This window comes from Haliaeetus leucocephalus, unplaced genomic scaffold (assembly GCF_000737465.1).
Source record: "Haliaeetus leucocephalus isolate CR32 unplaced genomic scaffold, Haliaeetus_leucocephalus-4.0 Scaffold944, whole genome shotgun sequence".
NCBI classification, from domain to species: Eukaryota; Metazoa; Chordata; class Aves; order Accipitriformes; family Accipitridae; genus Haliaeetus; species Haliaeetus leucocephalus.
The window spans coordinates 2635038-2657956 of record NW_010973380.1 but is presented as its reverse complement, the minus strand read 5'-3'; the positions used below and the strand labels follow the sequence as shown (position 1 = coordinate 2657956).

General features: G+C 45.4%; 2 protein-coding genes across 2 annotated transcripts in view; one reads left to right on the top strand and one right to left on the bottom strand.

The window, feature by feature from the left end:
• The window catches only part of RHOJ (ras homolog family member J), a 54484-nt gene extending 52921 nt beyond the window's left edge, over nucleotides 1–1563 (top strand). Inside the window, exon 5 of the mRNA XM_010584152.1 lies at nucleotides 1103–1563. Within this exon, the coding sequence (XP_010582454.1) occupies nucleotides 1103–1249 (147 nt within the window). The 3' untranslated portion in view covers nucleotides 1250–1563. The remainder of the gene's footprint in view (nucleotides 1–1102) is intronic.
• Nucleotides 1564–15085: 13522 nt separating this feature from the next.
• GPHB5 (glycoprotein hormone beta 5) lies at nucleotides 15086–17376 on the bottom strand. The gene is made up of 2 exons (XM_010584151.1): nucleotides 17173–17376; nucleotides 15086–15274 (listed from the first exon to the last, which is right to left on the bottom strand). The coding sequence occupies exons 1-2, from the start codon at nucleotides 17374–17376 to the stop codon at nucleotides 15086–15088; spliced, it is 393 nt and encodes a 130-aa protein (XP_010582453.1).
• Between the last annotated feature and the right edge of the window lie 5543 nt (nucleotides 17377–22919).

The window sequence follows — 22919 nt, the reverse complement described above, 5'->3', positions numbered from 1 at the left end:
TTCGGTTGGTCCCATCCAGAGATTAAAGCTTCTGTTCAAACAGGCTGGACCCAGACACAGGTTGTGGCTCCTGAGCCTGCTGTTCTTCTGCAATACCCAATTAAGCTCTAAGCAAAGCCGCAAGGTACAGAGGGCAGCAGGTGGCAAACAGACAGCAAACCAGGTTTTACTGCCTACTTTACCTCAGCCAAGAGTTTCTTGTTCAGGCTTCTGCCAGAAGGTGCGTGTAGCAAATCCTTCTCTACAGCATCTCCTTCCAAACTCATCCCTACCCCTTACAAAAGCACAGACAACTTGATTCTCACTTTGCCATTGTACTTCAAGCAGGAGAGAAGGAGCTCTCAAGGTTTCTGTGCTATTGCACCTTTCTCCTAGGAAGGCGGGGGGATAAAAGCGCTCCCCAAGCTGTGAAATGCAGGCAGCTAGACCCCAGCCATTTCCACTTCACATGCTGCAGGTGTTGCTACAGGCTCTGGCCCTCAAAAGCCAATGAAAGCATCCATTAGCAGAATACACTGAATAAGCAACAAGGTCACTGAATAAGCTGAGGCTGCTTTCCTAGGCTACTTTGTGTGTTTGTGTCATATCAGCACCCCGAGGAGACTCCCATCTCAAGATGATGCTTCCCAGTTCCCCCAGGTAGCAGCTCCCTGGTGTTGCAGGAGGCAGGACACAAGAGTGACAGGTCAGGGGAGAAGAGCCAAGTATATGAAGGGGTTCAGCTAACAACCCAGCGTCTTTTTGAAACCCTCCCCAGCTGCACAGACAGGAGCCCAAGCTCCTGGTCCAGCACTCAAACATGGGTGCAGCCCCCCTCCCTCTCTGGAGGGTGGTGCAGGGAATTCCTGCTCCCCATTAATCCCTCACGGTGAGGTACTGGTGGTGATGCCCATCCCTGCTCCCTCGCTCAGGATGACCACCTGGGCTTGCCCCTTAATAACATAGGCAGCCAGATACAAAGCAGAGCAAAGACCTGACCCCCTTTCTAAAGGTCTGGGCTTCCCTCTGTGGCAGGACACGTATGCACATAAAATGATGCTGGAACAGGGTCGCTCTGTCTCTCCCAGCAGAGAGTACTCACGTTTTCTCTCTTCTCTTTCAGATCGGAGCACAGTGCTATCTGGAGTGCTCAGCCCTCACGCAGAAAGGCCTTAAGACCGTCTTCGATGAAGCAATCCTGACCATTTTCCACCCCAAGAAGAAGAAGAAGCGTTGTGCAAAGTGCCACAGCTGCTGCACCCTTGTGTGAAGTCACTTGGAAAGAAAAACGAGATGAGTTCAATGAAACCAAGCAGGTTAGAAAGGCAATGAAGGTCACATGCAACTGAAATGGGGAACATGACCAGAAAGGGGTCCTTCTTACCCAAATATAGGAGCCCTCCGTTCTGTGAAACCTCCAAGCTGTATCACACTAGGCCAACTCATGTCTATGTGCTTTCCTAACCCTCCAGAGCTGTAGGCAGCCTGTTCCTACTACTGCAGACTGCACTGAACCAACAGAAACCAGGATGCCTGCTCCTGCTTGACTCCTCACCTTAGGAATAAGGTGAAGGTGCCGTGTGGAAAAACAAAGAACTAAAGGTGGTAAAAGAAACAAGTGAAACTCCATTTGTGGCCTTAAGCAAGAATTGATCAAAATTAGGAATTTGCAGTACTTAGGAATTGAATCTGAACTGACTGAAAGCACATGGAGATCTGTAGAAATCTAACATGTAAGATATATACTATAGGTAGGATATACTTTTAAATTACTTTTCTTTTCTAAGACTCGCTAGTTCAGGATATACTTTAGTTTGTTCAGACCACGTGGAAGCAAAGGTGGAGTGATTCCAGTTTTTCACTTAATGGTGAAACTTCACAGCGTCAGGATGTTGCTGCACCCATGCTATCAAAATGGATCAACATTTACCTCCAGACTTAAGGAATGTTCTTACAACAAAAAAATGCAAATAACTGTATTTTTACAGGGGAATGTTCAGGCTGAGCCATGTTTCCATAAGCTGAGAAAGGAAGAACAGAGTTGTAGCATTAATGTACTGAAACAAAGAAATTCTGCCACCAAAGAATATTGCCCTAGACATGAAATAGCAGCACGGAAAAATCTCCCTTCCAAACTGAGAACATGAAGAGAGAGAGACATTGCCATGGCAACTGAAAATTTACCTTATAGATCAGCTGGATTTCTACATCTCACCCAGCAGCCAAAAATAGCAAAAACCAAAAAGCCAAAGGTCATACTCACTTCAAGTGCTTTAAGGTGGTCCAATTGCCTTAAGATTATTTTTTTCATGGGGTATCTCATGTAAAAACACTCACCAAAGTGGAGTTGGAAACATGTTGATTTATTGTAGCCTCCCTCCTCCCATTCACTACTTTCTTTGCTCCCATTTTTCCATCTTCATTGCTGTGAGTGCTGTTTTAAGTTGCAGCGTGGCTGCAGTCCTGGGGAGTGAACTTTCACACGAGTCGCAGATGATGGGCTACAGCAGACAGCACAGAGATGGGAATTCCAGACCTTAAGGGAAGGGAAGCTGCCTGTTAGCTCTCCTTGCTGTTGAAGAAAGCGTGCCTTTTCACTAAAGCCTCTCCAGGGAGCCTGTACTTTTGCATATCACAGCAACACAGATGCTCAGAGGTGAACTCAAAGGGCGTCTTGTTACTTGCATCTGCCTTCGGGTACCCTGGCAATGCCACGAGACTGTCTTGTAACGGATTTCATTCCCCAAGCAGAAAATCACAGTGCCAGCAAATATAGATTTGAAGACCTCTGCTGTAACTCCTCACAAAAGCAGTGTCTGCAGTCAGTGTTTCCAGAAGTGCTAGGCATAAGCAAGTAACAGCAGTGCACCCTCGCAGCCCAGGGACACGTGCCCTGCACCCCCCCGTACCCCACTCCAGGGGACTGCCAGCCCGCTCCTCTTCAGAAGCACAGCAGCATGGCTGAGTACACACATGCAACCAGAAAAACTCATGATTAGTGGTGAATTATAGGCCTGGTGTTACTCAGAGCCATTAGGGACTTCAGCAGGACTCTAGGAACTGCACCCTTGGGCAGAGAAGGGAACAAGCATGATGCAGTGCCCAGTCCTGCAGTCACGGAGGCTTATGGATCCGAGCTCCTCCTTTAGCATAAATTCAGTTTACCATGGACGCCTACAGAAACCAGCTCTGACATCCCAAAAAGTTTCCAGGTAGAAATCAACAGTTCTCTCTGATAAAAGCAATCAAATTCGAGGCGAACGCCCTGTTGCTGTTACCCAGCCGGCTTTCACCCACCACCTCTTTCCCGCTGCACACAAGCATGGATGAAAACGAAGTTGTGCTAAATCAAAGACAGACAAAAGGAAGATTTCTTCACTGCTGGCATTCTTTGCTCATATTTTATATTTGGTTTTATTATGTCCCAGACATTTGCTTCACATGGACTGGCCGATAAAGCACAGCTCAGAGGGAGGACAGTGCTGAAGCCCGGTGAAGGAGTTCATGTCGTGCCGCAGAGGCTGTGCTGCTGTCCCCGGGCGAGCAGTGAGTATTCGCACATCTGGGACACCGGCAATCAGCTGAACTATAATGTGTAAAGAGTATTAGGGGAGTACGAGGAAAACTAGGAGCGGATTAAATAAAGAAATATTTAGGTAATGTTTGTTGGCTTACAACATGACTGGAAGGCCACTGAAACAAACGAACAAAAAGCTTTCAACAGATTTCAGAGAAAATTAGACCTTCACTGTGCTGCCATTTACTTCAGTGGAAATAAAATCGGATGATTACTTAGTTTTAGCTCACGTAGGTTGCTGTAGAGCGCTAGCCTATATACAAGTCTCTGGTTAAAGTAAGTGAAGTCTGTTTTAGCTGAAGCGCAGTGCAAACACTCAGGTTGGAGCTGCCAGATATTCTTAGAGCTTCACAAAATACACAGGAAATAGAAAACCAGACTGACAGCTGAGCTTATCATAAAATAATGAGCACACTGGAAAAGTGCAGTATAGCATTCCCGGCATGCCTCAGAGAAAGCCACAAATAATAAAATGATATTTTTGTGTGCCACCACGTATCAGGGGTGTCTATTAATACTAATGGGATGGCATAGGATAGGCATATAAAATCATAAATCAAATAGGAAGTTGTGGCATTAACATAAATGCAGTGGTTTGAGGAAAATTAACTAAAAAATATATGGTGATGTAGAAGCTAAAATGCTACTGTCCTAATGTATTCAACTGCAGCACCTTGCACAAATCATTGCATAGCAGCAAAAGCAGATAGAAAATTATTCATATGCATACAAAAAATGTTAAGACTAACCAGGGTTTTATCTGCACTTACAAAACCAAGGACATCACATTTGTGAGGCAGTAAAATTTCAAGTTTTTCAAGCTGATTGTGTCCAAAATTTGACAACTGGGAGCTGCAAGGGAGGGTGGTCACAATCCACTGAGAAATGGCCTCTGCACTCCATTTGTTTTTAATTTCTCTTCCAACAAAAATAAATGTTTTAAAAATAGCCATGGTTAATGCAGGTCCCATAAACATTATTCCTGTGTTAGGTTATGTACACACACTTATCCATGCAATGTGGCACTTACTCAAGGATCTGCCCTGTTACAGTATTATTTTGGGGAGGCAGGAATAGCACAGGCCAATAGGCTTTAAAAAGGGATTGTAGGCAGATGTAAGGAGAGTCATTGATTATCTGGCAAGTCATACCTAATACCTTTTCTAAAAGCCAGCAGATGGTGTGTGAACAGGCAGCAAAGCTTATTTTCAGAAATATCAAAACACCAGACACAGCGCAAGCACAGGCATAAGGCAACAGATACAAACTTCGAGTTATTTTCGAGGACCATTAGTAACAAGAGAGGAAAATCAATAAAGGATTGCCGGGTGAAAGGAGATGGGGTTTCTCACTGTAAGATGAGCTAGAAATCAGACCCCAATTTCACCTTCAAAGGAACGCGGTTAGGAGAGTCGTAAAGGCTATAGACCATCCCAGGAACCTATTTGACAATGTCCTCTTAATGCAACTGACGTCAAAACCTTTCCTGACAGAGCTGCTTTTGCTAATATTCTGCTATCATTTCAAAAGCTCTCACAGCTTACAAGAAATCTGCTAGATCCTGTAAAACCCATCTCCTTTGGCCTCTTCTGAAACCTTAATGTTCTACGAGGAGTTGTTAACCTGCAGTTGTAGTTTCAGAGTTCCCAAAGGGTTTTCATGCAAACTCCTGCAAGGACACATTAGAGATATTAGGTATTAGAGAGATATCTCAAGACATTACAGAGTTGTTATCACATTAAAACAACCCACAGATGCCTCTGCCCTTCAGAGTGCTGCTAAAACACCAGGCCAGTGGAACTGGGGCAATCCTGTGCTATATCACCACTTCCAGCAGGACCTGAAGGAGGTCCCACAAAGACTCCCACAGTTTGTCCTGTGCCTCCGAGAGCTCAGAAAAGTTGAGGAGAATGCAGAAACAAGGCTCTAACACCACACGGGTCCATCCAGGAGCATTTGTTCAACCGAGTATAAGAAGTCCCAGGTACATATATCCTCCAGGAGCGGTGGGGAGAAGTTCTCAAGATGACCTCCCCCTGGTTGTCCTACATACCAAATGCTCCCAGACCTTCTCTCTCTGCCCTGTAAATATCTACTGTTACAGTAGTATGTAGCTTATGAAGAGCAAACAACTACAAGCTCTTGCCTCGCATTGCCTTGAATTCAGCATGATGTGAATCTTTCCCTCGATTTCCACACATGCTGGTCCTGATGCAAATCTTCTTCTTGCTGGTGGGAACTGCAGAATTCACTCCGAGTCCAGCATGACAATCAAAACAATCATTTCAGCAGCTGTCATTAATCTTTCTCACCTTTTTTCTCTTTCAAAGCACTGCTTCAGTTCAAAATAAACATAGAATTAAATATAGCGCTGCATCTTAGTATGCAATAAAGTTATTCCAAATTCTTTTATTAAGGGGCCAGATTTTTGCAGTCTTCCTCATACTGAAGAGCATCTTACTTCACAAGAAATTGTCTCTAACCTCTTCATGTCTCATTCAATCCCAATGATACCGTTCCTGTAAATAAGGGAGGCTGATTTATGGCCATTGGTGACCTGCCCTGGTAGTTAATGTAGAAGAAAACCTCTTCTAGCAGCTCTAGTGCTCTAGTGGCCTGTGTTCCCCAAAAAGCAGTGATTTCCCATTCCCCACACACTGTACAAATCACCTGGTATTCTGTCATGCTCAGCACCACACTCTCTTTGGTATCTGCCATCTCTAAGGAACCAAGAAATGAGTTGGGAAAGGAGACAAGCCTTGGGCATGCTGCTACACAAACCAAGCAGGACTCCCCCAGGAACAATGGCTGCAACGCAACTCTAGGCAAGTGGCTAAAAACCCACCCCAAGGGTGGGAAAATCACTGTAGCAAACAGAGAGCAACAGGGAACAAACATTTCCCTACCGGTGACTGTCTGTTGACAAGGATGCATGGGCTTCACTTCCCATTGACAGCAAGCTGTCAAGATCCCATCCAAGATATTGTCCCAAGACTCCAGAGACCCAATTTGAGAACCCTTTACGGGAGCTTGGAAAAGGTTGCAGAAGTTCTTGCAAACAATTTCTGTTGCTGCCTCCCCTCATCACACCCAGCTTCATACACAGCAAGTGATGCAGTAGCTAATTACACAAATGATATGTGTCTAGCAGATGTATTTTCACCATGCAAGCTGCCATGTCCTCAGAAAAATGTCCCTCTAATTCAGACATGAAAGATGCACATTTGCTAACATAGCTTGCTTACAGTCCGTGACCTTTTCTGTAGCTTTTTTTCCCAAGTGGCACAGCAAATACTTCTTGATTCACCATACTGAAACTTCATCTGAATTAAAAATAAATTGCAATGGCATCAATCTGTCTCAAGCCAGGCTTGTTTAAAAGCACATTTGTCTTCTCCAGCAAAGCAATCAGCATATGCTCATGTTGGCCCAGGAACCATTTGTTCAATAAACTGGTAGAATGCAGGAATCTGGCTGTACATGCCTTTCTCCCTGTATTTTCCTTTTCCCTGAAAAGGATTTGTAATGTGTTTTATCCTATATAAAAAAAAAAAAAAATCTGGAAATAACAGCATTTTCTTGGTTCACAACTCTATAGGACTGGAGGAGCATCTGCTGCGACAGGAGGTGAGCATGGAGTGACCTACGTCAGATAACTTCTAGACACATTTGAGCTCTGTGTAAAAATGAAGACAAATCACTACTATAAATGTTTATTTTCCTCTTAGTGAATAAAGACCCTCTGAAAGCAGGAAAAAGCCTCCCACTGATTTCGGTAGTGGCTTGTGATCTCAGCTGTCTTCACGTATCAAAACAAAACACGAATAGAAATAATTTTGCATTGAAAAATTGGGACAAAAACACTGATTGGAAGTAATGAATGCAATAGAATAGCATCTACACTTCTGCTTTGGGGGAGAGCTGCAAAATCAGGGCCCAGAGCCACAATTAGTCTGTTTGATCCTAAAACTTAAATTTAATTTTAAGATGTTAAGGGGATGCCCATAACTAGGATGAAAAAAAAAACTTTATATTCTTTTCTTTGTTTCAGTTAAAACTTTCAGAAACATATAAACAACAATCTATTTTTCCTGGGCAGTTCGAGGAAGCCCACCAGAATAGCAAAAAGAGTCAGAACCTCATTGTAAGAGGAAAATAAGCTCACAAACCCATATACCACAGAGCAACAAGCAAAAAACATATGAATTGCTGTCAATGGTGAAAAATAACTTTAACTTTGAAAACACGTTAATAAAAATAGCTTTGAGCATGCTCCCCACCCCCTTCCAGAATGTGCAGACCGTAATGCAGTGTTTGGCTGCTGCTTCTAACTTTAATTTTAGGGTGGGATTTTCAAAGGTGCTGTATGTTGGCTTCATTTCAATTCTCATGAAGACAATGGAAAATTTCAATGGGGTCCACACATGACTAATGTGGAAAGCATTTGAAAGTCTTTACGTTTCCTCCTTTTCTGCCCTTTATTGTGGCTGACCAAGCTTTGAGCACACAGATACGCTGAGCCAGGTCCAAGAATCTTTTATACCTTTTGGCTGCTGGTTGTGGACTCCCGAAAGAAGTTAGGCATCTGGAGACTTTGCTGATCTGATCTTTAGCTTGAGCTTTGGAGACGGATTTGTAACTCCTCGTTTCAATCACTACTGAGGCTGAGGATGAAAATGATTACATTAACAGTGTAATATTCAAGACAAATGGGTATCTTTGCTGAGTTTGACACTGCACTCATTGCTGTCACTTAATTTCATCTCATCCAATTCAGGATGCCAGATTTAATTTTGCATTTGGCTTTGCCAAAGATCAGTTTGAGCTCTCGCTCCTGCCAACTCTGGTGAATTTTGACTTTGATTGGAGGTTAATGAATTCCGAGTAAACAGTTGTCACCAGTCTACAGTTTCCAGATCTTCCAACAGAGCAGTTATTTGTACTGATAACATGTAGAAATTTTTGTCTAATGTCTGTCAAAGTAGTTTGGGTGTAAGCTATATCCATAGTATGACTGTCATATCGTGTCTCCCAACACTTTTCCCCAAAATAGGCAGCTGCTCTAACTGCATTACAGAACTGGCAGGCACTGAACTGCCTTGTCAGTATGGAGTAAATGAGCTGAAACTTTCCCCAAACTTGTAAATAGTAATTCATTAATAAGCAATAACATAAAGCTGCGTGAGAGGGGAAAGACACTGGCAAGGTCTTCTTCCCCCATGAGCAGAAGTGATCCAAGGTGGTGAGCCCAGGTTGCCAGATGGGAAACGCTACAGAGCAAGGCATGGCACGGTGTCCGTGCTGTCCCAGCAAGTTATGGCGCAAGAGCTCGGAGGTCCCTCCCTGGAGTCACACCAGGATACCTGGGGCTCAGCAGCACCTTGAGACTGGCAGGGCTTCAAAGAAGGCTGCGGAGAGGAGCAGGGAGATGGACGTGAACTGTCCTCTAGTGCAAGGACAACTGAATCCAGTTTAACCTGTTATGATGTTGATGCACTTGTCAAACACAAGCATTTCACTGCAAAGAGATTCTCTGCTCCTCTGAGAACACAAAGACCAGAAAATTTCTTTCCTTTCTTTTTGCGTAGTGCTTCAGCAATACTTCAAAGTAGCAGTGCAACAAGTTATTCTAACTGAGTTTGTGAAGCAGATGTAATGACCTCAGCACAGATCAGGACCTAACACATCATCAGTCAGTTCTTAGCAAGTTAAGAAAAAGTCATTTACTTTATTTGATGCGAGCAGCTGAATTTTTCTCTCTTAAAAGTTGCTGTGTGCAATATCGCTGGAGCATGGGGCTGGTAAAACCAAAGGATAAGTATTAAAACATTATGTCTGACTTACTTGTGAGTGGTATATCTTTTTTCAAAGATTAACCTTCAGAATTCATGTCAAAGCAATAAAATTTCAAACCAAGGAAATTCAGTTTTCCAGCAATTATGTTTTGCATAGTTTAAAAATCATGTAAGCAGTATTAGTTTCCTATTTACAGCACATGATTCTGTACTTTTTTGCTTATCCTCTTTTAAACATGTAATTATTGTATATTGTAACTGCACATTAATATCGTCTATTGTACATAGTTTATTTTAACAAAATAAATGTGTTACTAAGTATTTTGATAGCATCATTTTGAGAAGGTGTGGTGCTGTGTTTCTTTTCCTAGATGCTAATCCCATATACATTGTGGGACATTACAGGGAGGAAAAACACATACTAACACATAGGGCTGCTTTTGGATGGTCCTGGAACTGCCTGCACCTTCCAGTGCCACCTGCAGAAAGTCAAACAGGAGGTGATTCCCACAGAGATTTGCTCATCTCAGGCATGTTCCTCTTGGGAAACTGCTGCTTTACCAAATTCTCTGCAGCTTGGAAACATGGGAAGGTGGAGATGTGGGACCTGTAGGTCTGGCTTCGTGCTGGCACTCAGCTTTCAGCTCACTCCGGTCCCAGGGTATCCCTTAGTGACTGGCTTGGAGATATTTAGTCTCCCATCTTCCACCAATATTAAGGTGGTTGGTTGAATGCTCTTTTAGATAGAACTTCTTTTCTTTTTTTTTTTATTTTAATAAGGTGTTCTTGGCACCACTGTCTGTGGTCTCCACTGTGATATCATAGCATCATAAGAGGACGGTTTTTCCTCCCTGAAGTGAATATTCAAAGTGTTTTGGAGAGAAGGCAGCATGCAGCAGCCTTGCAGGCACTGGAGCTCTCTTGGTGAAGCAGCTAGGAAAAGCGTTAGCCCGAGCACTAAGAGTTTTGAGGGGAGTTTGTTACTCCCTGATAAACCTAACACATGGACAGCAAAACCCTCCAACAAACCCTTACTGATGGCAAAGAAGATGATGAGCTGTGTAACCTTCAGCCCAGCAGACAGGGCAGGGAAAGTCAGGAGAGAAAATTAAATGCTGAAGGGGCTGAAGAAGTTACATGAGGAAAGACAGCCCTTAAATGCTGGACTGAAATCAAGAATATGACTGGGTCCAGTCTTCCAGGGATTCAATGTGGAGATGTGAGTCTTTTTTTTAAAAAAAGTAAAAACTGAAATGGGAAAAAAATAAGATAGTGCCTTTGTTACCCAGCTTTTCATTACCACTGGTTTGAAGACCAGAAGCAATCCCATTGGCCAGCTAGTCTGGTCTTCAAATTAAGACTATAAATCCCACCATTCCTGAACAACATCCTTAACACTGATTGGGCCAAAGCAACTTTTGCCAGAGAAAGGCTCTTATCATGCTCCTGCAGCTTGTGAACCTCAGCAGGCTTAACCAGCTCTTGCCTGGGGCACCCACTCACAGAGCAAAGACAAAGGGTGGCAAGGTCTATTCCTAACAAAAAGGCACTGCAGCCCAAATCCCTGGCTGCTCTAAACGGATACATCCCCAGAGAAGCCAGGACAATTCAAGAGGGCACAGCATGCAGCCTGGAATATATTTCATTTACCTGCCCCTGGAGGAAGCTGGTATTAGTCCCCAGACTTTCCACAGCCAGACTGTCTGGGAACAAGCAGCGTGGAGGATAATAACAAGGTGCCAAATGCATCCTCCAGAGCAGAAACTTCCTAAACTGCTGCCCACTAAAGCTGGGTGGATATAGCCAGGGAAAGATACCTCTGTAGAGCCGTGATGCTTTCATATTTCCCTGAGGATCCACTGCTGGCTACTGTCAGCAGCAGGATATCGGGCGAGACAGCCCCTTGCTCCGACCCAGGGCGGGGGTTCCTATGTTTTCATGTGAGTACAATGAGAGCAGGAGGGAGCTGCCTGTCCCGTCCCCCAAAGAGAAATCCAGTCAGTGCAGGAAACACGCATCCGGGGAGGCTTCCTGCCCTCCCTCTTGCTGAAACTCAGGTTTGAAGCTGGGGTAAAATATACTGATTTCTGACATGGTCGGTTTGGCTGGGCACACCAACTGCAGCACGGGAATGAGGGGAGCTGAACTTCAAGACCCAGTGGGCTTTTGTAACCTTCATATAATAAGAAAGTATTGTGAAAAATCAAAGCACTGCATGACTGTGGCTATTGCTGTTCAGGTTACAAGCCCGACAGCAAACCTGAGAAGCTGAGTGCTGTGCAGGATACAGATACGACTCATCACAAGGGACCTTACAGCCTATACGCTCCAAAACACACCGGCGGGGGAAAAATAAGCTATATCATCACTCCTAGAGTCCAGAAGGGAAACTGAGGCACAAAGAAATCCGCTGATTTGCCTCTCCTCACCTGGCATGTTTGTAATGGAGCCAAGAGCCAAGTACGGCCCCCAAGTTGCACGGTCATGTCTTCTCCGTATCTGCACATTCCCCTTCCTGAGCAGGCAGATGCAGCCATTTCCCTTCTTGCAGAAAGCCTTTCACTGCAGCAGGTATTTCAAGCTGGGGCTGCAGAACTGTGAATGGTTCAACAGCGAGGTTTTGCAAAGGAGCTTCTCTCTTGCTCCCTGCTTTGCAAGTACAATTCTCCCAGGGAAATCAAGTTCCCCTTATACACATAGAGCAAAATTTCTTTCCCTTGCTTTTTGGCAGTGAAAGTCATGCCAGATTAAATGTGCAGTGGCAAATGACACTTTTAAGAAGTCCACGTTGCAGTCTGTGAGGATTTTTGTCTGGTGCTGGTGGTCGGTGTCCAGGTAAAGGGGACAGCTGATGTGCTACAAAAAACCAGTAGGGGTTTTCATGGGAGAGATAATATGTGAGATGTGACAGCATCTGTGACAAACAGTCCTTGCAAACTTATGCACTGAAGACAGAAGGGCTGTTTAACTGCTTTGGACAAGTGTGGTGGTGAGATTTAAATCTGTAGCTTTAGAGAGCATTGAAATGCCCCCAAGGTGATGAAGGTGGCCTGGGAAGGGGCTTCTCATGTTCTGAAAATTGTGGGCTGTATTGACTGCCTGCAAATTCTGAGCAGGTCATATCATCTGAGCTGCAGCATAAAGGATGTGAAAGCCAAAAGATCTGGTCACAAGTATCAAAATTGGTGGGAATTTAACAGAACGAAGACCACGTAGTGTAATAACTTCTGGGAAAAAAGCCCCAGATTTGCAATTACCAGCAGCAGGAATGAAGCTGGCTCCTCAAAAGTCACTGTTGTGTGACCACTCGTGGGATCCCAGCAGAGCTGGACGAAGAGGGATGTGCATCAGTCAAATGGGTTGGTGGGCTCTGCTGCTGACTGTACTTTTGTCACCCACAGCAAATCCACAGCACCTCCATTCACTTTTACTCACCTCCTTAAAAGACCATCTAGAAGCGTTAGCTTGGTTTCAGTCAATACATCCTTCCCACTCTTCCTTTTCCGCCCCCCAGTCTGGCTGCTACTGCATTAGTCAAAACCCTCTTTCACACCCTGCAGTGTTTTCTTCTGAACACTTGCTGAGGTTTCTCCTGTCTCACCGTATCCGGGTACAGCCCGTATTTCCCGTTGGCTGCAAAGGAAGGAAGTTTGCCACTTTCTAACCCTACTTCTAACCCTGAGACTATAGCACAGCCGGATTCCGTGAGAGAAATCCAGCGAAGGAAATGACTTCACATCAGCATCAAGGAGATGTTTTGCAGGTGTTCACAGCTCTGGCAAAGAGCTTGTAGGAGCTTATACATATTCTACGTTGGGAAATCTCTACACATCAATAAAGAGGGACACATTGCTTTAAATTGCTTTCATACTACAATTTTGAGGTTTATTAAGGACACAAAATAATTTGCAGGTTTCCCATAATAGTTGTGATACCACTTAGAACAATAACAAGATCAGAGGGACTGTGAGATGCAATCTGAAACAAAACACAAGGTCTTTTTAAAGGGCAGTTAAACTCTCCATCAGCAGAAACCTGCTCCTGCTGCTGTTTGACACAGCAGTCTTTATTCAGAATTACAGAAGGCAGAGTGATAAAATCGCCTCCTTCCTACTCAACCACAGTGCAGCTTTTACAATTCCACAGACGGAAAAAAAAAAAAATGACAGCAACTAATAAATTACAAGTTAAATTAAATCTGTCTCAGTGAGGGCAGGACACTTGGGGAAGTTCCAACCATGCATCCCAGGAAATGAAGGCGACTGCATCCAGAAGACAAGACACTTAACTGGGGGGAAGGCAGGTGCAGATATTACTCTCGGCAGCAATTCTCTCCTAATGGCTATCCGAGAAGGTGTCTTTGTTTTGTAAGCTCCTGTGAGCCTCTCCCACTTGGCAAATCTTCCTACTTTCACATAATTTCCCATTTTGTTCAGGGGAGAAATAAGGGACGAACGTGGATCTGTCCTCCTGCAGGTGGGAATCAGAGGACAAAGGCACTTCTGTGGCCGTGGTCACCGGGGAGGTGTTGCAGCAGCTCCCAGATGTCCCCTAGTTTGTACATAATGAGTCTGAGGAGGTGTGAACCATCCTTTGGCATGTCTGCTCTCTTCCCCGTCCTGGGCTTGTCTCACCCACGTTGGCCACATTACTGGCCACCCCACAGCTTTCCTGCGAGCACAGCTGGCTGCCCCCCAGCTCTGTGCGCATCCTCGGAGGAGCAGGTCTCCGCAGAGCCCAGCAGTGCAGGGAAGTGTGGGAACACCCTTTGTGGCCTCCTCTTTCCCACCACCTCAGCCAGGGGCTCGCTGAAACCAAACCACGATCCTCGTGTTTTGGCCTCGTCCCTCTAACTCTGGAAATTGTCAGGAGAGACTCCTTGGGCTCTGCAGAGTCTCGCTGTTTCTACGTGAAGTCAGTTCCCCTCCTATCCCTGGACAAAAGCAGATGGGAAGATACGCACTTTTGGTTTTACAGATTTAATGCGTTTCTCTCTTTTTTTCAAGGAACTGTCTCTTGTGAGGCAAGATTTTTTTTTCAACAAAATAGCTCCAGTTAAGCAAATCACTGAACTACGTGCTGAACTACGTGCTTAACTGTAAAAGTCCACTGATATTAAGCAAAACACTTAATCATGAGCTTATGTACTTTGCTGAGTCAGGGCTGAGTATGCATTCACCCTAATTTCAAGGTAGCAATTTGGATACCCATTTCCATTTCACTGGCCTTAGGCCTTTTCTTTGACTGTTATTCCTGATAGACCTCAGGGTAAGAACTATGGTGGGGGTGAGGTGGCAGAAATGTTGGCAATTGCATTTACATTACTGGGAAGGAACTAAAACCCGACATGAACAAAGAGACTGTTACAGAGGCAGTAATGCCTCTGTGGCCTGTTTCCACCCCTCAGTGACTTGTTGAGCCCATGTGCACTTTGTGCATGAAGAAAGGTCACACAGTGTGCAAAGCCTGTAAGGAAGGGAAACTGCATCATTTTTTTCTACCACAGGATTTACTATTGTAAGGCTGTGTACTACTTTTCTACAGCACTAATGCTTTGAACAGTATGAGGAGAGGGGATTAAGCCTCATCTGCCCGGAAAAGTCAATGATTAGGAGCAATACAGGATGAGATCAAATTCTGGACTGACTTACACCCTCTGTAATGCTGGAGGTACCAGGGGTGTGAAGCCAGGGAAGAATTTGGCCCCTCCTCAGCTGACCTGGGAAAGGAGAGCTCAGGCAGTCTCGCATTCGGTCGTGGCAGTGGAGCAGATGTCGCAGTCGCAGCGGATGGCCATCGGGTAGGTGTAGAAGGGATCCACGTCAGGGGCACACTTGGGCAGCTTCACCGTCATCATCTTGGTCTCATTGTAGGTGCAAACACGGTGGTAAGACTCGATGTAAGGCGGTTCCAGCACCGGTTTCTGGAGGGGGAGAGAAATGCTGGCCTCAGGCAAGAAGCAAGACAAACATCTGGAGTCCCAGTTTCCACAAGGGCATTTAGTGTAAATAGGGGAGCCACTGGATCAGGTGGAAGGGGCCATGGAAATAATTTTTAGGTTACATCCTTCAACACCTGCCTCTTGGAGCCCTGCCATGGAAGGGGGTGGGTGTATGTGCGTGTTTCTGTTTGTTTAAAGCATAAAGCTCCAATTAAAGCTGCTTGACGGAAGACAAAAGCCCATCCAAAAAGCTGGTTTTCAGCAGAACACTAGTGTTTCGACCAAACACATGTTTGCCAAAAGCAGCTGCTTTCTTCCAAAAGGATTGATTTTCCATCAAAGAAAATGGATTCTGCTGGAAACCCTTCCATGTGCACGAGCTGCCTAGGAGCAGAGGTGCATCCAGGTGCCAAACGGCTGGGTTTTTTTCTCAGCCAGACCAGTCTTCCCAGTTAGGCTGCATGTTCTACAAAGCCCAAAGGATACACACCATGGGAGATGCACTCGACACAGCGGCCAGTATAGAATTCTGCAGTTCCTCATGGGAAAAACAGCTTGGCCAGAGACCTCAGCCATCAGGAGACAATGGGAGCCTGAAGGCCCTGAAACCCACACTCCCATGTGGTATCGCAGTGGCATTGCTTTCTCTGAAAATGGAGCTTTTCCTCAACAGGGACACCCATTTTCCAAAGACTCCAAGAAGGGGCAGTGCAATCAGGAATGGGAGCCCACTGTCATCCTCTCCCTTCCACAGATAGGAAACAGCGTAAGGTAACACAGCCAGGAGACATTTTAATTCTTTCTTTCTTTCTTTCCCTCTGTGCTGTGTAAAGCCTGCTCTGGGAACCGAGAATGATGGCATGGAAAAGAACAGATGCAACGTTTCAGCAAGAAGATATCCAGACTCCCTCCCTCTTACTAACCCCCCCCCATCCAAGTATATCACGGTGCTTTCTAGAAGCTGTTGAGCCTACAAACAGATGCATTCAGCTTAACTACATCCCAGTGGTATTGCAGTACAGTGAGAGATTCTGCAATGTGTGTGCTGTCAGAGGAGCTCGGGGGTGGAGGGAACTGGGTGACAAGTGGTCCCTCGAAGGAACATTATCCCAACGGGTAAATCTGGCCACCAGCGGCCATTCCCCTCATCCCACCCAGCAGCGAAAGAGGGCAGTCAGAGCTGGCACACAGCCCCTGGCTCCTCCTCTGGTCACTTACACAGAGCCCTTGTTTTCATTTGGACAAAATCCCCCTGGAGTCACTCGAGGCTTCCCTGAATAAATTAAACTGGGATTGGCCCCTTGAGACTTCCAGTGGCAGAAAGGCAAAGAGAGCCAGAAACTTGTTCTCTGAAGTGTGTGTAGATGTACTTATGCTCTTTCTTTCTCCCCCTGTACACCCCCAAAACATAACTACTTCATATTTATACAGGGCTGTGACTTAAAACAGGACCAAATTAGAAACAGAAATCATCTTTGGGATTTGCTTTTTGGAACAAAATATATTACCCATCAATTGGGAGCTCCATCTTAATCTCAAAGGAATTTTCTCCAGTAAAGTAATAAAGGCCTCCTCTCCTTAAGTGTTCAGGCTGTAAGAGGCTTTCAAATTGCATAATGAGTATTACATAAGTGCTTCATTAATATCAGCACATGATGTGCATCCCCCTTTGAGGCAGCGGGTGGAGGGAGGGAACAACCGACAGCAAACGCTGCTGGCAGCGGTAGCGAGGGGGTCGTGGGGCTGGTCCCAGCCCTTGCCTGTTTAGTAGCTAGCTGCAAGCTATTTAATGGTTGGTGGGTTTCCTTCGAGGGCTTTTCTTGAGGCGGGGGGGAAGCAGCACCCCGGGATGTGGGTGCCAGCCCCAGGCGCAGCCTCACCTCCCAGGTCTCGCAGCGTCCCCAGCACGCGTCCGTCGTCACCCGCAGCCCCCTGCAACCGGGTTTCTTGGCCAGGAAGGTGAACTCACGCACGGCACAGCCGACGAAGGTCCGCAGGTCGATGGCGGAGGTCTTGAGCGTGCAGACACAGCTGGCCAGCAGCAGGAGAAGCAGAGAGCCCAGGATCGCGCCGTGGAGCTTCATGCTGAGGCAGAAGGGAGAGAAGCAGAGGGCTAGGAGAGCCAGCACGGTCCAGGAGGCAAGAAGTGCAAGCGCACAGGCTCGGGTCGAGCTGGGACAGCCCTTCCTCCCCTCAGACACACTGTTCCTCATCCTCACTCAGCCCAAGAGAAGACGGGGAGATGCACAAATGAGGGGTCACCCGCTCCCAGAATTGGAAAGTCTCAGTAAAAAGAAAGCAGCAGCGTGCAGATTTTCCCTGCAGAGCAGTGCGGTTTGCCTGGAATAGATAAAGCCACCAGCCAGTACCTCAGACCCACTGAAATCTCCTTATTGCAAGTTTATTTTGCAGCATGTGCTTTCCTACCATCCCATGTGGGTTGCCCTAAGCTTGCACCAGGCCAATGCCACATAGGCCTTGGGTTGTTCTCTCAGTGCACACACACGTTGCTGGCTGAAGTCCCTGACAGTCCTGGCCCCGGCAGGGTCAGTCTGGAAGGACTCTGTCTCTCTGTCGGGCACATCTATGGGAGGTGGCAGGTTCCCTGCTTTGCTGCATGGGGGGGGAAGGCAGCACAGCTGCAGCTCCACATATTCAGCAAGGTTAGGTCTGCATATAACCCCAGCATTTTGACCCAGGCACTTAATTCTGGATTTACCCCACTTCCCTTTTAGCCTGTTAGGAGCCAAGCATCCCTGAATTTGTGCTATTATCCCAGCACCTCCCAAAACTGTTATTGGGATTGCCGTTACCAATACCCCGAGCACTGGACCGGCTGCAGCCGGAGAGGCTGGTTGTTCCTCTGGCTCACACTGCCCTACCAGCCAGCTCAGACCCAACCACGGCTGCTAAGCCAGTGAACAGAGCTGGTTAGGCAAGGGGGGACGTGGCCAAGGTGAGCAGAGGAGGCTTGAACTCCTCACACCTTCTGAGCAGCCCAGCATCAGCCAAGTCCCTCTGATCCTTGCTGCCTTTCTGTCTCAGTGAAGAGCCTCTATGGAAAAACTTTCTCTGTCAAAAAAAAGAGAGTTGGAAAGTAGCTCTAAACCACAAGATCCATTTTATACTTCATATACTTGCATTGCATTTAAAAATGTCCACCTAGAAACCCCAGACTTTACACTTAATTTTGAGAAAGTTGGCTCCTACATGGGGCATACAGATTTGGGTGCCTTGGCCTGTGTCCTCAGCTGGATAGACTTAAGTGAAATGAGCTTGGCTTGCCTTTTGCCTGACTGGTGCTTGAGCTTCTAGGCTCCTGTTAAACCAAATGTTTTCAATTTGCTACATCAGAGTTTTAGATCAGCACATGAAGTTTACTTCATATATGTCACCATGCATACACTATAGTCTTACATGTGATTAAATGAGTGTATGCTTATATATAAGCTTCAACAGGGTAAAAAAATGCTAAAATTCCTTATTTTTTAAAGCAGATATTTGAGAGCAAAAGAGACAAACTTTAGAACAAATCGAACATTTATTCTTTGCCAGTTTAGCAAAACCTGCTGCTTTATTCACGAGCCGGAACCATGACATGGAGCAAACACAGAAGCACACTCACCTAACTTGTTGGAGTCAGATCTCCTTTTTCGGTTTTAAATTGCAGATGGTGTTTCAAGACGTTAGAGTGAGCAGCAGGAGACCTGCACAGCAATCTTTGTCAGCTTTGTGCTCAGTAGATCTCCCTAGCAGCTGCTACTGGGTTGCTTAATTGCTCAAATTTATAGAAAGGGTCTTGTCAATCAAGGCAAGACAGAGGCAGATCCTTACTTGAACTACCCAAGGCATCAAAGTCATTGACTGTAAAGCAAGCCTCTCCTTTCCAAGAGCGATTAGCTTAAAGGGTATTGTTTCTTAACATCAGCCCCGAAACAAAAGGAGTATCTTGGTGAGTGAAATAATGAGCATGCACTGGGGCAAAATGGATCTTCTTTTCCATAGTGGAATTACAACACCTTTGTGAGGAGATTGGAGGCTGGCTCTGAAATCATCATTACCCCCCTAATTAACAAGCCCAGGATAAACACCCTGAAGGGACACTTCTCAAGTATTTGTGCAAACAAACCCCAGTTTTTGTCAACTGCATAAGACCTTTTTTTACTCAATTGCTCTGTACAAGTAAGGGCAAGGGATGGGGGGAGGAGGTGTAAAGTAAATCTTCTCTTGATGAGCCAGGCAGCTATCACACAGGTAAGCACCACTGTGCAAAGGAAATTTGGAAATCACATCCATTGCCTTCAGCACACAAACACAAATTTCAGCTGGACAGTGAATTCCCAGCGCTGACTGCTCCAATACCCAGGAACATCTGGAAAAGGCAAGGCAAGTGTCAGTGATTACGGACCCCTTGGTGTGATGCTGTTAAAGGTGGCCACAGCAATACAACTGGACCCTGAGAACAGAAAACACAGAGGAAACCTTGATTTAAATAAACTCCATCGTGCAGTGTTTTAAAGAAAAACAAAAAAAACCAAACCAAAACAGCATCTGTTGATGTCCAGAAAATGCATCTCTTAACAAATATGAAACAGTGATTACTGCAAGTTTGTTAATTTACCTTACAAGTAGCAAATGTATACTTCTGGTGGGTTGTATTCAGGCCTTCTGCAGTATGAGCTATGGAAACCAGCAAATGGACATTGAGGAAATGTGATATTGAAGCATTCAAGACCAAAAGAGATATATTACATAGGTGCTCTCCCTTTTTCAGGGTGAATAACCCATGGCTCGGGGTCCTTGTTTTGCTTCCTAGGTCAATAGCCTACATTTGGTGCAGCAGCAGGACTCGTATTCATGCTAACAGCTCCTGGCAACCCCCAGAGCACTTGCTGCACTTTCCATTTCAGCTTGGAGCAGCCACTGCTTGGCTGTTTTTCCTGCTACTATGTGGCCCGGCTCTTTCCCTGATCAGTAAATTACACTGGTCACATGTACACAAGCTGGCACGTAAAAGGCTTTGCCTTTTCTGTCTAAATTAGGAAACGGTGATTGGAAGAAGGGAAAGAGGGCAGCGATCCTTTTGTCCATAGACAAGCAAGACTTGCACTGACACCTCGGGACATTTTGCGTAACCAAGAGCCACTGTCCCCTCTTTAGAGATGACACGTGGCAGCAGAGCTTTACCTCAGCTTGCGGGAAGTGCTGGTGTCTGCACCAACGCAGCTGAATCAGACCATCATCCTAACTTTTCTGCTCCTTTCACCTTTTCCCTCCCCAAAGTTACTCCTCTTAATCCCGTACTTCTAATGCAGCAGCACAGGAGGTCCCTATCAGGACACGGGCTTTATCAACCATACAAAGACTCTGCCCTAGAGCCTGCAGTCAGAGGGCTAAGCTTTGCACATCAAGACAGGGAGGCACCCAAGTGTGGGGCATTCTCGAGCCATGAGTCTCCAGGTGTGACACGAGTCCCTCCTTCCAACCTCAGCCTCCAGGCCTTCGCAAACACCTCCTGAAACACAGAGAAGCAGCAGGCATTAAGTGCTATTGCCATATTGCCGTCATGACATGGGAAACAACTGCTTCAGAAAATTAATTCACTTAACAGAAAACCAAACCAAACCAAAAAACTCAAAACAAACAAACAAAAAAGAGACTTTTGCAAGAGGAAGGGGAAAAAAAAGAAGAAAGGAACAGAATTTTTACAAAAAAATTGAAAACTGTCCTGAAGTTGGGAAGGAGGGGATGTTTAAGATCATTCCCAGTATTCTCGCTCACTATTATTCATAGTCTTGCTAGCAGTAAAGCAGACTCCAGCTTCAAGTGAAGACCTATCAGGTGGGACGTTGGAGAAGGAATAGTGAATGGAGATATTGGAATTGTCTCCATAGACATGATCACCAGACAAGTCCTGAACACCTTTTCCTCCCATTGAAAGCAATAGGGAAAAGCAGCAGATTCAAAGCCAGATCAGGTCACGGGGAGGTCAGGAGGAACAGACAAAGTCTTGCCCCTGATCTAAAAATACCAGCAACTTTCCACAAAAAAAAAAAAAACTAAAACTTTTTTGCTGCAATTTTTGCTCATCAAAAATAAAGCTAGAAAAGAAAACTTTAAAGGCTTTTTTAAAAGGTACAGTTTAAAAGTTCCTGACTTGCAGAAAAAGCAGGTAAAAGTGAAAATATTGGTCCTAAGTTTCCTTCATTTGATTCTGGAAATGTGCCAGCAAAAATCAGCCCAAGATTAGAGACAGATACAGGAAATACATACCAGATGGCAGACCAACCAGCTTTGACAGATACCTCTTCTTCTATGGATTAGAAAAACAGGTGCTGGACTTTCGGTTTGTGTAATTCAGTTTGAATTCACTGACTTCAGCTAACCAAGATTCTGTTCTCTTGTCTCCATTTGTACTGAATAACCTCATAAAGTAAAACAAAAGACAAATTGCAGACCCTAACTTATCTTCTCTTTTGAAAATCCTGTCTATTCATGCGACAGACACTGATTTCTGAAGGATTTGCATCATGTCTCATGAAAAGCATGAGTGTTGGCTTTTTCCCAGCCAGAGTTTTGTTGGCTTATTGGGGTTTTGGGGGGAGGGGGGGGTGTGTTTAAGCTAATTAATAAATATACCACCTACATGTACACTTGGCTTCAGTGTACATCAGAAATTTAAAAGCTGCATATTTTTTCTTTCCCTGGATCCTTTACATTTATTTGAAATAAAAGGTGACATATAGATAAAACTTCTAAAGAAGAATAAGTCCACCATTTACCTGCCTGTTCCGTTTTTGAGACACACAGACGGAGACAGAAACAGATTGACGAGGGGAGTACATCTCATGAGGATTGTGCATCCACTCATCCATGCAGGCTTGTGTGGCTTTTCCTCTGAATTCTGGACGGGCAGAACACAGACATCAAGCGTGACATTCAAGGTGTCAGGGTGTCCTGGTTTCAGCTGGGATGTAGTTAACTGTCTTCCTAGTAGCTGGTACAGTGCTATGTTTTGAGTTCAGTATGTGGAGAATGTTGATAACACTGATGTTTTCAGTTGTTGCTCAGTAGTGTTTAGACTATAGTCAAGGATTTTTCAGCTTCTCATGCCCAGCCAGGGCACCTGACCCAAACTGGCCAACAGTGTATTCCATACCATGTGACGTCCCATCTAGTTTAGGAACTGGGGAGTGGGGGGAGGGATTCGCCGCTCGGGGACTGGCTGGGGGTCGGTCGGCGGGTGGTGAGCAATTGCCCTGCGCATCATTTGTACATTTCAATCCTTTTATTACTACTGTTGTCATTTTATTAGTGTTATCATTATTAGTCTCTTCTTTTCTGTTCTATTAAATCGTTCTTATCTCAACCCAGGAGTTTTACTTCTTTTCCTGATTTTCTCCCCCATCCCACTGGATGGGGGGGAGTGAGTGAGCGGCTGCGTGGTGCTTAGTTGCTGGCTGGGGTTAAACCACGACACAGGGTTCTAAGTACTGGTAACTTATGGTCTCGGCTGCTCCTCAGCCAAGCTCAGGTGAATCTCATAGGCTTTGCCCTAGAGCTGCCACAGGAGCCTGCTGCAGCCCTCCAGCATGTGTAACGTCAGTGGTTATAAAGTACTTGCGGG

Coding starts and splice junctions, on each gene's coding strand:
- GPHB5 (XM_010584151.1), bottom strand. CDS start 17,376: ATGAAGCTCCACGGCGCGATCCTGGGCTCTCTGCTTCTCCTGCTGCTG. Junction 15,275..17,172: donor GACGCTGCGAGACCTGGGAG/GTGAGGCTGCGC, acceptor CTCCCCCTCCAG/AAACCGGTGCTGGAACCGCC.